Source organism: Petaurus breviceps, unplaced genomic scaffold (genome assembly GCF_028583685.1).
Source record: "Petaurus breviceps papuanus isolate PSGF00001 unplaced genomic scaffold, PetGlider_PUasm1.0 91041, whole genome shotgun sequence".
In the NCBI taxonomy this organism is placed as follows: domain Eukaryota; kingdom Metazoa; phylum Chordata; class Mammalia; order Diprotodontia; family Petauridae; genus Petaurus; species Petaurus breviceps.
Genome location: NW_027187400.1, coordinates 12,531,355 through 12,547,661, shown reverse-complemented (window position 1 = coordinate 12,547,661; position 16,307 = coordinate 12,531,355). Strand labels below are relative to the sequence as shown.

The window sequence follows — 16,307 nt, the reverse complement described above, 5'->3', positions numbered from 1 at the left end:
ACTGACAGAAATCAATTGCCACAATGAAAAGGAAAGCCTAGACGCAACTGTACTTAGAAAAAAGTTGCTAGTCAGCCAGAGAGTTATAGAAGCCATGAGTAACTCCATTTGATAACAAACTCATTTGAAAAATCTTATGGAAAAGAACAAAGGGAAGATCATGAGCAACATAGCCTCATCAACCAGCAAGAAGTAATAATAAAGGGAAAACAATAAGGGAAGAATGGCGGAGATCAAACTAAACAAACTCATCCTAAGGGTATTTAAAGATCAAATACATAGGGCTGATACAAAGTGAAATGTACTGTGTACAGTGTAACAGCAAAAATGACTTAGCTATACAATGATTCATGACAGTTCTGAAGGACTTAGGATGAAAAAAGCTAGAAATAAGTGATGGTGTCTGAATAAAGACCGAAGCACACTTTTGGGGTTGTTTTTTTCACTTTCTTTATTTTTCCTGAGGTTTTTTTGTCTGGGTTTTCTTTCACAACATAGCTATTATGAGTATGTTTTGCATAACTACACATATATAGCCTATATGGAATTGCTTGCCTTCTCAATGGCAGGGGGTGGAGAGGAGAAAGGGAAAGAATTTAGAACTCAAAGTTTTTAAAACAAATGTTAAAAATTGTTGTTTTCATGTCATTGAGGAAAAACCAATACTAAATAAATACAAAAAAAGAAAAATCAAAAAAAGAAACAATGACTACTGCCCCCCTGTAAAGGGACCCTGCCCCGCCCCAGGGGCGGAGAAGAAGACTAGTATAACCAGGAGCCCATATATGGTGATAAATGCTGTTGGGACTGATGATTGGGCGAGAAGGGTCGGGAAGGGCTATAAAGGCCCTAGGGCGGAAGTAGAGGAGAGACGCGAGTGGAGAATAAACACCCCCCAAAAACTCCCTCCACTCTCTGTCTGGTGATTGTTCCCCTCAAGGGGCCGGTGACGACCGAAGACCCGGATATGGGTAAGTAGAGGACAGTAGGGCAGGTGAGGATTCCACGGGCAGAGGGACCCCGGCATTCTGGCGCCCGAACAGGGACCTGACAGGGACCTGAGCGCTTGGGCCCGGGGAGGACATCCCACCTAGCCGGCGGACGGTCTGCTAACTGCAGCTGGTCTGCGTTAGCCACCAGACAGCCTCGAGAAAAGGATTCTCGGGAAGAGGACAGTATGGGTTCAGGGCTTAGTATCCCTGTGTTTCGAGCGGAGGAGAAGGGGGTCTTGACCGCCCAGCTTTATAAGCTGTGCGCACAGCGGGGCGCTAAACTCCCTATAAAGACTTGCAGGCAGTTTATTGAGAAGGTTCTGGTGATCTGCCCCTGGGTGAAACCCTCGGGCTTACAGCCGCATAAGTGGCAGGCTGTAGGTCAACAGATGGCGTCTTATAATCAGACATGCCCGGGGTTTTTGTCACCCGAAGACTTCAGGGTCTTCAAAATCGTGGCGGCAGCGGTGACCGCCCCAGATCCGCCCCCCCTGCCGTGCTCAGTTAGCACCCAGTGCGGTGCGTCTCTAGCGGGGTCAGACTCAGAGGGGTCCGGGGGCCATGAGGAATCTAAGGACGGGAACAGGAACTATCGCCCTAAATACCCGTGGGGGGACCTGGAAAAGGTTGCCCGAGAATCAGCCCCGGTGTTGAGCGAGTCAGAGGAAGAAGAGACAGCAAGGTTCCCCCGAGAAACCAGAAGGAGGAGAAAGAGGGCTCAGAATCCAGGTAAGGGGGTCCACCCAAGGATGGCCGACGATCGGGAAGATGAAGGGTGGAGATCCCCCCTCCCTCCAGTCCCGTGCTCCTCTAAGATGGCGCCCCTGGAGACGCCGCATGTTGAAGGGTGGGGCCCTCTTCCGCCTCCTTCACGGAACCATGGAGGGCCCCTCCCGGAAGTCACGACACCCCCCTCTTACTGCCCTCAAGGGGCGGTCCCTCCGAGTGCGGGGGAAGGACTTTTGAGGCGGAGCCTCCGTCTGGCCGCAGAGGCGGGGGCGGAGGTTGACTTTGACTCCTGGGACATGTTCCCGATTTTGACTGATCCCTTGACGGGAGGTCGCACTCATGCTCCCATCCAATATAAGGCCCTGAAAGACTTTAAAGAAGCTGTGACCACATATGGCCCAGCCTCTCCCTATGTCAAGAAGCTGCTTGCCAATTTAGTTGCTGCCCACCCCTGGACGCCCGCTGATTTCGACGGGCTGGCGGTGGCTTGTCTGGAACCATCCACATACCTAGCCTACCAGGCGCAGCTTCGGAGAGAGGCCCGGCGAATTGCCCCGCTCAGACCTCAGAGGGCCCCGCAAGATACGGAGGACTTGATTTGCGGGACGGGGCACTTTGCTAACCCGGCAGTCCAACTAGCCTATGGACATGCCGACCTGGACGATGTCCAGGAGGCCCATATGAGGGCTTGGGAGAAAGCCTCGGTTAGGGGCCAGGGGTCTGGGACCAAGCTGGTAGGGTTGAAACAGAGGCCCGGCCAGTCCCCTCTCTCCTTTGTTAATGAGGTCCAGGAGACTGTCCATCGATCCATCGGGGAGGGCAGAGCCATGGAACCGTTGATTAGACAACTGGTGAAGGAGGGCCTCCGCTCTCGGGAGGCGGCTGCCGTTAACGCACTGCCCTCCGATGCCCCTCTTTCTGACATAGTGGATAAGCTTATGGACCTGCCTCCAGACGACCCCTTAACACAGTCGGCTGCAGCAGCCGCCTCCAGAGATAACGCACTGGTCCAAGCCCTAGAAAAGCTGGTTTTGGCCAGTGCTGAGAGAGACAGTAACATCCTGGCAGCCGTCCAACGGCTTTCTTCTGACCCCGCCCGTGCGGCCAGTAAAGTTTGTTTTGGGTGTGGCCAGAGCGGCCATTTCAAGGCTCAATGCCACGCCGTTCCTCGCAAGAGCTCCCCCAAGTGTTTCGCATGTGGAAGGCCAGGTCACGTGGCTAAGTATTGCCGCCTCAAAAATCCGGCATCCTCGCCTTTAAGGCCCTCAAGCACCCCCCCTGGGGATGCCCCGGATTCCATGGCTGCCACACAGGGAAACGGGGGGTGGAGGGGGACAACCGCCGTTCCCCCTCCGCAGCCCCCTCAGGCGGCCCGACCTCCCCGGTTCTGATGGCCCCTCCTCTTGGGACCCCCCCAAATCAGGGGAACTCCCCGCTCCGTCACACGTCAGGAGCTGGCTCAGGCAGTTTTTACTATGAACTTCCTACAAGTAAGAGAGGACGGGTCCACTGCGGCCCAGAGATTTTGGTCTTCCCACGCCCAGCCCACGCCGTCACTGGTACAACTCCCATCGCCTAGCCACGCCCTGCCCGGCACGAAGGTGCTGTGGAAAGACCTTGAGGGCAATTGGCATGGCCCAGTGACGGTGGTGGAGCGCAAGCTCGGCCACCTCTCCTTCCGGCCCGAGGATGACGAGAAAGCAACCCCGCAATGGGTTCCTCTTCACAGAGTTAGGGATGTGGAATGACAGGGCTCCACCCCTCCTCCAAACGAGGGGTGAGAGGGAGTTTTGTGTTTTTGTGTCTTTCAGGCGCTGTGCTACTTCTGGGGATCCTGCTTCACTGCATAGGAGGGATGGCAGATGAGGAGCACCTGAGATGGGGCGTCCTGTCAGCCTTCCCGCGGCCGCTGCCGGTGACACATTCAGCTCGGACCTTCCCTCGCTTCTTCTCCTCGAACTCCTCCTTTGGTCTTCCGTCGTTGCCGTTTGATTGTACACCTTCTCCCCTCCTATTCCCTCGGCCAATGTCACGACTGGCAGGCCACTTAACTGGACTTGTCAGGATCCCAAACCGATCTTCGCAGGAAATTCCAGTAGCCAAGCAAGCGTGTCCTCACGCTTTCTCCAGTATGCGGATCCCGGAGCCACTGCCAACCCCTTTGACCTCTGGTTACTGTGCGGGGTGAATGGCTCCTACTCAGATGTTCGCCCCCTGGGGATGGTCAATGGGGGACAGGTCGGGGTCGGGAATGGTACCTGGTCGGGGGTGGAGGGTGGCGATTCCCCGAGCTTTAACTTATCCGCATTTCATAGTAACGTTACACTGTCTCCTGGTTCACCCAGTGGGGTGGTTTGACCTCGTCCCTGTTAGTTTTTGTGCTTCTTCTTTTCCTTCTTTTGTGGTGTGTGTGCCGACTTCGACGGCAAAACCGTGGGTATATGCTTTTAACGCAGCGAGCATTGATGGCTGTGTCTCAGGGAGATGATCCCCAGGTCTGGTTTGAGGCATGGGGGGACGCTTGACACTCGGGGTAAGACGAGGCACCCTCCATGACGGGCAACTCCTCACTCCTCGGCCGCCTAAGACAGGGTCAAGAGTGTCTGATTCCTAGGACGGGTAAGGTTCGAGTGAGACAGAGGCGACCTAAGCCAGAGGCCCTCACGCCAAGCGTCAGAACCCCGCCCTATGGCCACCGGGAGGATCTTCTACCCGAGCCCGCCTGTGCTTGGCTGCATTTCCTTTTAGTGCTCAGTTTGCTTTAAAGAAAAAAGGGGGAGATTGTAAAGGGACCCTGCCCCGCCCCAGGGGCGGAGAAGAAGACTAGTATAACCAGGAGCCCATATATGGTGATAAATGCTGTTGGGACTGATGATTGGGCGAGAAGGGTCGGGAAGGGCTATAAAGGCCCTAGGGCGGAAGTAGAGGAGAGACGCGAGTGGAGAATAAACACCCCCTAAAAACTCCCTCCGCTCTCTGTCTGGTGATTGTTCCCCTCAAGGGGCCGGTGACGACCGAAGACCCGGATATGGGTAAGTAGAGGACCGTAGGGCAGGTGAGGATTCCACGGGCAGAGGGACCCCGGCACCCCCCAAAAGATCAAACACATAGATATAGACAGACATAGACATAGGCATAAAAATACACACATCCACACAAGCCAAAGAAGTTACTAAGGGGACAAAGACAAGCATTAAATTTAATATACTTTTTGAAAAAAGGAAGAGAGGGAGGGAGGGAGGAAGAGAAGGAAGAAGGGAAAGAGGGCTTGAAGAAAGTAAACTTTGACTAAATTAAAGTAAATGACTTTAAAAGAAAAAAAAAAAGAATTCTATGAACTGAGAGTAGCAGAACCAGGAGGCCATTGTTACACACTAACAGTCACGGTGTGCGAGGACTGATTTTAATAGACTTAGCCCTTCTAGGCAATGCAAGGACCTAAAACCATTTTACAAAGAACACGAGGGAAAATACCAGTCACATCTAGAGAAAGAACTATGGAGTCAGAAGAGAATGAAGCAGACTACTTCCTTTTTTGTTGCTTTATTTTGTTTTGTCTTCCATTGGATATAATCTGTCTATGCAACACGACTAATGTGAAAATGCATTTGTCTTTCTACGTCTCCACACATACATCAAGAAATGTATGTGTGGAGCCCATGTCAGACTGCATGTCATCTTGGGGAGGGGAAAACTGAAAACTTCTGGAAGCAATTGTTGAAAACTAAAAATAAATAATTTTTTAAAAAAGAAAGAAAGTAAACCTTAAGGCTTCCAGTCAACCCCCATCTGCAGAATATTTCCTATATCCAATGAGCAGCTAAGGCTACTATGAAGAAGCTCATCACCAGCAGTCACCTGGTAATGAATGTGCCTAGATCATGTCCAGAGTTCCTATTTTCACCAATAGTACTCTTTTCTTGACATATTGAAATGTTCATGTTTGTCAAGTTTATAACAAAAGAAATTTATACAATGAATAGATGATGCTGAAAAGAGGTCCAAAAAGGGAGGAAATGTGCAAAACCCCTATAGAAGTATCAACATATATTTTTCACCATCCCAAACCACTTTTTAGTCACCACCTTTGGACCCCCAAAATGACAATCCTGGATGTGCTATATGAAACAGCTGGAAAGGAAACTGAATAAAATAAAAATGGAAAGACTAAAATGATCCAGACAAAATGTACAGAAACAATAATTTTGAAGGTATAAAGGAATTAATTCTCCAAGTTATTCAAAAGAAAAAGAAATATTGAATACTGAATACAAAATATCAACCCTTATTACCATCACCCCACTCCAACCCCAAAAGGAAGGATGGAGAAAATTTAAATAACTATCAACCCATAGTATGCCCATGTAGCCATCTCAAAAATAAAAAAAAATCCTTCACTGGAATCATCTAAAAGTCCAATGAGAGCATATTAGATAAAGGTTTGAGGAGAGGACAAGCAGGCTGTCCCAGTGGTATTCAGCACTAGACCAGAGCTTTAAAGACATACAATAGACCAAGAAACATCAAGAACACAAAGATTCAAAAAGGAATGTTATGAACTAACCCTAAAAAGAGGCATTTCATTCAGCAGATTCAAATGCCACCTCAAAGGCTCCCTCCAAACAAGATGCCTCCCATTCCTCTCTCAAAAATTATACAAGATCTCTTAGATAGGACAGAGAAAACTTTGGTTAATTACTACATGATTATCAGTATCAAGCAGGGCATAGAATAGCAACATGTGGCAGCCAAAGAGGCTAGACACAAACCACACCCAGCAGAGTAAATTTCCTGGAGACTGATGCCTTCTACATCTTCTTCTTTCTGAATGACATTATACTAACTATACAATGCCCCAGAATACTGCAAAGCCTCCAAAAGAGATACCTAGTCATTCAAAATTCTTGTGAAACTAGACAGGAGGGAAAAAAAAGTAGATTAAAAAAAAACTAATGCTCAGACGGGTAATAGTAATATAAAGAGTGCACAACAGCACAAAAATTTTAAATAGACACTGAAAAAAACAAGATGGGATAGAGCCTATGAAACAACTAAGATGAAATAAATAAGAGTCAAAGTGGCTGAACCTATAAAATGTTGTCCAAGAAGTAGCTAATAAACGGCAAAGTCATGTGTATTTGATTATAAAAACTGAGGAGTTTATCTTAGTGATTCCAGATCAGGTCACTGCCAAAAGAAATGACATTCTTGGAGGCCTTTAAAGGGCACAGCCAAGATGGTAGGAGTAGAAAAAGCATTCCAACCTTCCCCTACAAGCAACTTTAAAATAATGCCTCAAATCAAATTCTGGAATGGCACAGCTAACAGGTCAGAGTAAGACACTTCTCCAACTCAAGACAACATAGGTCTGAAAGAGAGATGAGTGAGATGGAAGAAGGATCCTGATCCAGAGTGGTAGGGGGTTGGTGATGGCAACAGAAGCAGCAGAAATTTCTGGAGTTCTCAAGCTGGAAATGGTAATGGTACCTAGCCCCAACTAGTCAAATGAAATTGAAGTTAAAGCAATCATTAGGGGCTATTTTGTCCGATTACATGCCAATAAATCTGACAACTTAAGTGAAACAGATGAATAGTTACAAAAATATAAACCCCCACATTAACAGAAGAGAAAATAGAATACCTAAATAATCCTATCTTGGAAAAACAAATTGGAAAAACCATCAATGAGATCCCTAAGAAAAAGTCCCCAGGACAAGTTGCATTCACAAGTGAAATTCTTCCAAACATTTAAGAACAATTAATCCCAATACTGTATAAACTATTTAATAAAATAGGTAAAGAAGGAGTCTTACCAAATTCTTTTTATGACATAAATATGGTTTTGATACCTAAACCAGGGAGAGAGAAAAACAGAGACAGAAAACTGTACACCAATTCCCTTAATTAATATTAATGCAAAAATGTTAATTAAAATAACTAGCAAGCAGATCACAGCAATATATAAAGAAATCAATACACTATAAATAGGTGGCATTTATACCAGAAATGGAGGGTTAGTTCAATATTAGGGAAACTATCAGCACAGCTTACTATGTCAATAAAAATAACAAGAACCACATAATTATATCAACATATGCAGAAAAAAGCCTTTGATAAAACACAATACTCTTTCCTATTAAAAACACTAGAAAGCATAGGAATCAATGGAACTTTTTGTAAAATGTCTGAGAATCCTGAAAATCAAAGCAGAGATCAATAAAACTGAAAGTAAAAAAGCAGCAAATTAAATAAAACTAGAAGCAACTTTTATGGGGGGAAAAACCCAATAAAACTGATTAGTCATTGGTCAATTTGATTTAGAAGAAAGCCAAATTACTAATGTCAAAAATAGAAAGGGTGAATGTACCACCAGTGAAGATAAACTTGTGAAACCAGTGAAGATAAAGCAATGATTAGGAGTTATTTTGTCCAATTACATGCCAATAAATCTGACAATCTAAGTGAGTCATTATCTGGGATAAACATGAAGAATTCCCAAATAAATCATAAGTGAAGCAACTAGGTCTGTCATCACCACTATTGTTCAACATTGTATAAGATATGCTAGCTACAGCAGTAAGACAAGAAAAAGAATACATACACATGATATGATAGTATCCTCAGAGAACCCTAGAGAATCAACTAGCTGTGACAATTAATGTCATCAAAGTTACAAGATGTAAAATAAATTCACATAAATCATCAACATTTCTATATACTACCAATAAAACCTGGCAGGAATAGATAGAGAAATTACAATTAATATACCTGTAAACAAAAAATACTTGGGAGTCTACCTGCCAAAACAAACCATAGGACTATATGAACACAATTATAAAAGACTTTGCACAAATAAAGTCAGATCTAAACAACTGGAGAAATATTTGCTCATGGGTAGGCTGAGGTGATAGAATAAAAATTATACTTTTACCTAAGTTAATATACTTATTCAGCACCATATCAATCAAACTACCAAAGAATTTTTTATAGAGTTAGAAAAAATAGGAATGAAATTCATCTGATGAACAAAAGGTCTAGAACATCAAAGGAATTCAACAGAAAAAAAATATGAAGGAAGGTGGCCTTAGCAGCTTCAGATTTCAAACTACATTACAAAATGGTAATCATCAAAACAATGTGTACTGGCTAAGAAACAATCAGTGATCAGTGGAATAGATTAGGTACACAATACACAGTAGTAAATGACCATAGTGATCTACTGTTTCATGAATCCAAAGATGCAAACTTTGGGGGTAAGAACTCAACATCTGACAAAAATTGCTGGGAAAACTGGGAAGCAACTTGGTGGAAACTACTCATAGACCATTATCTCACACTGTATACCAAAAATAAGATCAAAATGGATAAATGATTTAGACATAAAGGTTGATATCATAAGTAAATTAGGAGAGCATGGAATAGTTTACCTGTCAGATCTATGGATAAGAAAGAGTTTATGACCAAACAAGATAGAGGAAAATACAGGAAGTAAAATAAACAATTCTGACTACATGAAATTAAAAAGCTTTTACAAGAACAAAATTAATGTAGCTAAAATTAGAAGTGAAACAGTAAATGGGGGGAATTTCCAGGAAATTTCTCTGATAAAGGTCTCGTTTCTCACTCAGATAGGGAACTAAGCCAAATTTATAAAAAAAATTTAAAAAAGAACCATTTTACAGTTGGTAAATATTGAAGGACATGAACAGGCAGTTTTCAGAAGAAATTAAAACTACTGATAGTCATATGAAAAAAATAATCCTCTAAATTGCAGAGATGTACATTAAAACATAATTTTCAGATACTACCTTACACCTGTCAGACTGGCAAACATGAAAGTCAAGGAAAATGACAAATGCTGGATGAGATGTGGAAAAAATGGAGACACCAATGACCTGTTGGTGGAGTTGTGAACTAATCCAAAGATTTTTTCCCCTGAAAATTTTATTTTAGACACAAACACAAGAACACAAATAGGGAATAGAAAAGGAAAAAAAAAATACCATAAACTTATATTAGAACTTAAATACAAAGTTAGAAAGGAATAAAAGCAGGTCATGTGCATAGCAGAACATAAGAGAGGATTCAAAATACATACATAACAATAAATTTTCATTTCAAGAAAGCCTATGTGATAAATAATACTCGTGTTGAGAATTGTCCATCTTTTGTTTGCTTCCTTGTAAGTTTTCTTTTGTTCTCTGCTGTGCATTTTTTTACTTTGTTCTTTTTTCCCCTCCCCCCAAACCTTTCCAGAAGGCTACAATAAAGTTTAGATGTCTCTCCATAGCTATAGATATATACATACATTTACAGACATATACATTCCCAAACCTATTCCACTCCTGATCTTTGTTATAATGTATATGCATATCTCTTATTTCCCATCCCTCCTGCCTCCTCTATTTTATTTTTACCCACTACCTTACCCTCTCCCCTATCCTCCAATTCCCATAAATCTAAACACCCTTCTATACCCCTATTTACCTATTCTCTCACCCTCCCCTCTAAAGATCCCTCCCTTGTCCTCTCCCCCCTCCCTAGGCCCCTGCCATCCTATTTGTTTTCAATTTAGAAGACTCCTATACTCTTTTAAATATATATGCATTGTTCTCTCGTATATACGTTCCCCAGGAAAGTAGGTTACCAGGACTACCAGCCCTCCTCCCCCGTCTAATTCCCACGTATCAGTTCTTCCTCTTACACATCATTTGTATACAATAATTACTCTTCTTAGCTGTTCCTAAATTGTTTTACTTTTTAAATTCATAGCATGCCCAGGTTTTCCCAATCTTTCTTATAAACTAGCCAATCATTAGTAAGAATCTTAAACATAAATTTTACATTTTACATACATAAAAAGCAAACAGTCTGCCCTTATGGATCCTTTTTAATCCGTCCCTGTTATACACCTTGTATTTATATTGGTTCTTGTATGTCGAATCATCTATCAACTTCAGGATTTTTTTTTTTAACAAAGTCTTCAAAATCTGAGAGTTTATCAAATGTTCATTTTTTTTTTCATTCAAGATAATAGTTAACTTTGCAGGGTATGATATTTTTGGCCAGAGTCCCAGTTCTTTTCTTCTTTGATATGCTGTGTTCCAAGACCTGTGGTCCTTTAATGTCTCTGGGGCTAGGTCTTGTGTAATTCTAAATGTAGCACCTTCATATTTAAATTGTTTTAATTTTGATCTTTTTAATAGTTTTTCTTTGAGCTGGGGGTTTTGGAATATGACTATGATATTGCTATGAGCTTTCCTCATAGGATGTCTTTTAAGTGGTGATCAATGGATTTTTTCTATTTCTACTTTCCCGCCCTTTTCTAATGCTTCAGGACATTTTTCTTAAATTATATCATGAATCCAAAGATGCAAACTTTGGGGGTAAGAACTCAACATCTGACAAAAATTGCTGGGAAAACTGGAAAGCAATTTGGCAGAAACTACTCATAGACCATTATCTCACACTGTATACCAAAAATAAGATCAGTACATTATATCAAGATTATTTTAATGATCCTTTCAGTTAGTCCAATTATTTTTATATTTTCTCTTTTTGATCTATTCTCCAAATCTGTTGTTTTTCTTATGAGATGTTTCACTTTCTCTTCTATTTTTTCATTATTCATATTTTGTTTAATCATTTCTTGATCTCTTATAATTTCACTGGTTTCACTTTGTCCAATTCTAATTTTCAATGTATCAATTTCTTCCTTGAGATTCTGGACCTCCTTTTCTACTTAACTTTTTTTTCATACCCTTGTTTTTCTTGGATCATTCTTATTTTCTTTTTTAGTTTTTTCTCCATCTCTGTCATTTGATTTTTTTTTTTAAGGTCTTGTATAAATTCTTTTTGGGCAGGTGACCATTTGATGTTACTTATTGGGGGTTTTCTTTACTTCAATTTCCTCCTCTGAAGATGAAGCCCAGTCACCTGTATTACAATAATAGGTTTCTATGGTTGGATTCTTTGTCCTCTGCCTGTTGGGAGGGTGGGGGGTTGTTGTGACAACTTAATTATTTATAATCACCTCTTGCCCTGGGGCATGGGAAATGGTGCCTCTTTCTTCAGATCTTCAGTTCTTACCTCTAGCCTGAAACCAAAATCAAACCTCCAGCCTCCAGTAAGTGCTCACAGCCAGGGGCTTTCTGCCCTATTGCTTCAGCACTCACTCAGCAAGTCCTGGTTCCTTCGGCCCCCCCTGCTCTTTGCAGCACAGCTGGCTGGGTCTGGCCTTCCTGATCAGTAGAGGTTCCCTTGATCTTCCTGGACTCAGAAGTGCCAATTCCCCTCACTATCCCAGGGGTAAAAGTTCCAGAGGCTCAGACAGCCTCTCAAACCAACTAACCCCAGGGCTTGCCACTGGTTGTTTAAGAGGCTACCCATTTGCTATTAAAACAGAACCTACTCACAGTGTGGGATTTTTCTTCTGATCTTCTCAAATTGTCCTGAAGGAGGACCCCAGTTATATCCCTGTTCTTAATTATCTCCACCCACTATTTGTTTGCCCTAAGGTGCTATTTTAACTCTTTTGTGGGGGAAGATATTGAGAGTTTGGAATTTTCTGACCTATTCCATCCTCTTCTCAGAATCCTCTTCCTAGTCCAACCATTCTAGAAAACAATTTGGAACTCTACCCAAAGGGCTACAAAATTGTGCATAGCCTTTGACCCAACAATACCACTGCTAGGTCTGTATAACAAAGAGATCAAAGAAAAGGGGAAAGTACCTATTTGTAAAGAAATTTTTGTAGCAGCACTTTCTGTGGTGGCAAAGAACTGGAAATTGAGCAGATGCCCATCAATTGGGGAATGGCTAAAAAATTGTGGTATATCCCTGTGATGGAATACTTTTGTGCAATAAGAAATGAGGAGCAGAATGATATCAGAAAAACCTAGGAAGACTTACATAAATTGATGTAAAGTGAAATGAGCAGAAGAACAATGTATACAGTAACAGTAATATTTTAAAGATGATAAACTGTGACTTAGCTACTCTGATTGAAACAATGATCCAAGATAATCCAACAGTAATCATAATGAAAACTGCTATCCACCTCCAGAGAGAGAACTAATGAACTCTGAATGCAGACTGAAGCATACTTTCTTACTTTATTTTTGTTTTATTTTGAAACATGACTAATACTTGGGAGTGGCTAGGTGGCGCAGTGAATAGAGCACCGGCCCTGGAGTCAGGAGTATCTGAGTTCAAATCCAGCCACTTGACACACTTACTAGCCTTATGACTTTGGGCAAGTCACTTAACCCCAACTGCCCTCCAAAAACCCAAAAAAATAAAAATTAAAAAAGACTAATACAGAAATAAGTTTTGCATGACCTCACATGTACAATTGAAATCAAATTCCTTGCCTTCTCAATGAGGAAAGAGAAGGAGAAAAGGAGCTTGAAACTCAAAATTTGGAGAAAAAAAAATTATTTAAAATATTTTACATATGGGGGAGGAGCCAAGATGGCAGAGTAGAAGCAGGACCTCCCCGCTGCTCCAGCTTCCACCTTCCCCAATCCATGTGAAAAGGGAACTCTAAACAAAGTTTGGAGCTGCAGAACCCACAAATTGACACACAGAAGCTAACCTCCCCCTAAGGACAGCCTGGCAGGCCAGCAGGAATCAGCCAGCTCTGGGAGCTGAGCACTGCCCCACACCCAGGCTTTAGCCCCAGGGCGGGCCTGACACAAGATCAGCAGGAGCTGTGGCCATTTCCAGATTTATCAACACATAGATGTGAAGGACAAAGTAAAAGGTCAGTGCAGTCTGGACTTTGGGACCCAGTAAGTGGGAGTGCTTGGTTTTTGCCCTGGGGCAAGAAGCCACTAAGGCACTGGCACAGCCAGCCAGCGCCACATGACAGCTTCAGCTCCTGGCCTGTAGAGTGTAGGGAGACCAAGCACCAGTAAGAGGGGTAATCGCTCTTGCTTTAACCTGCTTGGATCTGGATTGCAGTCTAGGGTGGGGGTCCTGGGGGGGGGGGGGGTGTCCAGCTTGCCAGAGCTTGTGGAGACCTCAGAGAGAGCACCCATCTAATACCTCCGGCAACTGATAAAACCCCAGCATTTGGGACGAAAGCTCCCCTGTCTGGTGGCAGAGTCCTACTGTTGCAAAAAGCCCAGGGGTCAAGTGACAGAGGGGCGACATGACCAGGCAAAGGAAACAAAGCAGACAGAAGATTCCAACATTACATTCCTACTTTGGGGACAAAAAGGAGCAAAGCATGGAACAGGAAGAAGACAGTGAAGTCAGAACTCCAGCACTAAAAGCTTCAAAGGAAAATATGAGCTGGTTATAGGCCATAGAGAACCTTAAGAAACAGATGAGAGAAGTGGAGGAAAAATTGGGAAGAGAAATGAGAACAATCCAAGAAAATTATGAAATGCAACTCAACAGCCTGACTGAGGAAAATAACACTTTTAAAAACAGATTGACTGGGATTGCCAGGTAGCACAGTGAGTAAGAGCCCCAGCCCCAGTGTCAGGATGACCTGGGGACTGAATCCGGGCTCAGACACTTACCTACCCAGAAACACCTGGCTGTGTAACCTTGAGTAAGTTACTTAACCCCAATTGCTTAGGGGCGGCCAGGTGGCTCAGCGAGTAAGAGCACCAGCCCCAGTGTTGGGATGACCTGGGGATCGAATCCGGGCTCAGACACTTAGCACCACACCCAGAAATAAGTGGCCATGTAAGCTTTAGCAAGTTACTTACCCCGACTGCTTTAAAAAAAAAAAAAACAAACAGAATGACTTAAATGGCAAAAGAGGCTCAAAAAGGCATGAGGAGAAGAACGCCTTAAAAAGCCAAATTTGCCAGATGGAAGAAGAATCTCAAAAGCTCACTGAGGAGAATCATTGCTTCAGAATTAGACTGGAGAAAATGGAAGCTAATGACTTTATGAGAAATCAAGATTCTGTTAAACAGATCCAAACAAATGAAAGAATAGAAGGCAATGTGAAATATCTCATGGGAAAAACCACTGACCTGGAAAATAGATCCAGGAGAGACAATTTAAAAATTATTGGACTACCTGAAAGCCATGATCAAAGTAAGAACCTAGAAATCATCCTCCAGGAAATTCTCAAAGAAAACTGCCCTGATGTTTTAGAACCAGAGGGCAAAATAGAGGTCAAAAGAATCCACCGATCACCTCCTAAAAAAAGATCCCCAAAATAAAACTCCTAGGAATATTATACCCAGGTTCCGGAATTCCCAGATTAAGGAGAGAATATTACAAGCAGCCAGGAAGAAACAGTTTGAATATTGTGGAAACACAATCAGGATAACACAGGATCTGGCAGCTTCTACACTGAGGGATCAAAAGGCTTGGAATATGATATTCCGGAGGTCAAAGGAGCTGGGATTAAAAACAAGAGTCACCTACCCAGCAAAAATGAGTATCATGTTTCAGGGGAAAATATGGTCATTCAGTGGAATAGAGGACTTTCAAGCATTCTTGCTGAAAAAACCAGAGTTGAATAGAAAATTTGACATTCAGATACAAGAAGCAAGAGAAGCATGAGAAGGTAAACAGGGAAAAGAAATCATAAGGAACTTATCAAAGTTGATCTATTAACATTCCTACATGGAAAAACAATAATTGTAACTTATGAAACTTTTCTTAGCAGTTGAAGGGAATAGAAATATATACATATATATGTCTATATATGAGGGTTTATGGGCATATGAATACATATGTGAATGTGTGCATATATATTTACAGCTATACATAGATAGAGGGCACAGGACCAATTTAACAGGAAGGGATGATACTTAAAAGGTGAAATGAAGAGCTGAGAGAGGAATATAATGAGAGGAGATGGGGAGAGACAGAATGGGGTAAACTATCTCATATAGAAGAGGCAAGGGAAAATGGTTGCAGTGGTGGGGAGGAATAGGAGGACAAGGGGGAATGGGCCAACCTTATTTCCATTGAGTTTGGCTTGGGAAGGGAATGAAGTACACACTGAATAGGGTATCTCACCCTCCAGGAGAATAGGGGGGGAAGGGGATGGGAGGGAGGGCGGGCTTGGTGGGAGGGAGGTTGGAGGCACCCACTTATGAAAGGGGATGGGATCAGGGTGGAGAGTAGAGCAGGTAGGAGGTGGGATGGGAGGAGGGGAAGTATAGTCAGTCTTTTACAATATATCTACTATGTTATTGTTTTGCATTAGCTACACATGTACAACCTATACTGAACTGCTTGTCTTCCCAGTGAGGGTGGGTGACGGGGGAGGAGGGGAATGAATCTGGAGTTCAAAGTTTTAAAATCAAATACTCAAATATATATACCATTATTAATGCTATTTTACATGTAATTGGGAAATAAGATATACAGGCACTGGGGCATAGAGATCCACTGGAAAAGTCGGGAGGGGTGTGGGAGAGAGCAGATTGGAGGAGAGGGTATCCTGGGGGATTGCTATTTTGGATTGGTGGGTGGGGGAAGAGGGGGGAGAGAATTTGTAACTCAAAATCTGGCAGAAATGGGTGATGTGGATCAGAAGTTAATAAAGCATTTGAAAAAAATAAAATATTTTACATATGATTGGTAAATTTTAATGAATTTTTTAAA

The 16,307-nt window shown here is 42.9% G+C and overlaps 3 protein-coding genes across 8 annotated transcripts in view; 1 reads left to right on the top strand and 2 right to left on the bottom strand.

Moving 5' to 3' along the window:
• Window positions 1-16,307, bottom strand: part of HP1BP3 (heterochromatin protein 1 binding protein 3) — a 483,172-nt gene that overhangs the window by 264,503 nt on the left and 202,362 nt on the right. The window lies entirely within an intron of this gene.
• EIF4G3 (eukaryotic translation initiation factor 4 gamma 3) overlaps window positions 1-16,307 on the bottom strand; it is a 411,795-nt gene that overhangs the window by 222,857 nt on the left and 172,631 nt on the right. The gene's annotated exons all lie outside the window — the stretch shown is intronic.
• Window positions 993-3,112, top strand: LOC138154265 (endogenous retrovirus group K member 5 Gag polyprotein-like). Its single transcript, XM_069078866.1, has 2 exons — window positions 993-1,641; window positions 1,761-3,112. Exons 1-2 carry the CDS (start codon window positions 1,554-1,556, stop codon window positions 3,110-3,112), a joined length of 1,440 nt encoding a protein of 479 aa, XP_068934967.1. The 5' UTR covers window positions 993-1,553.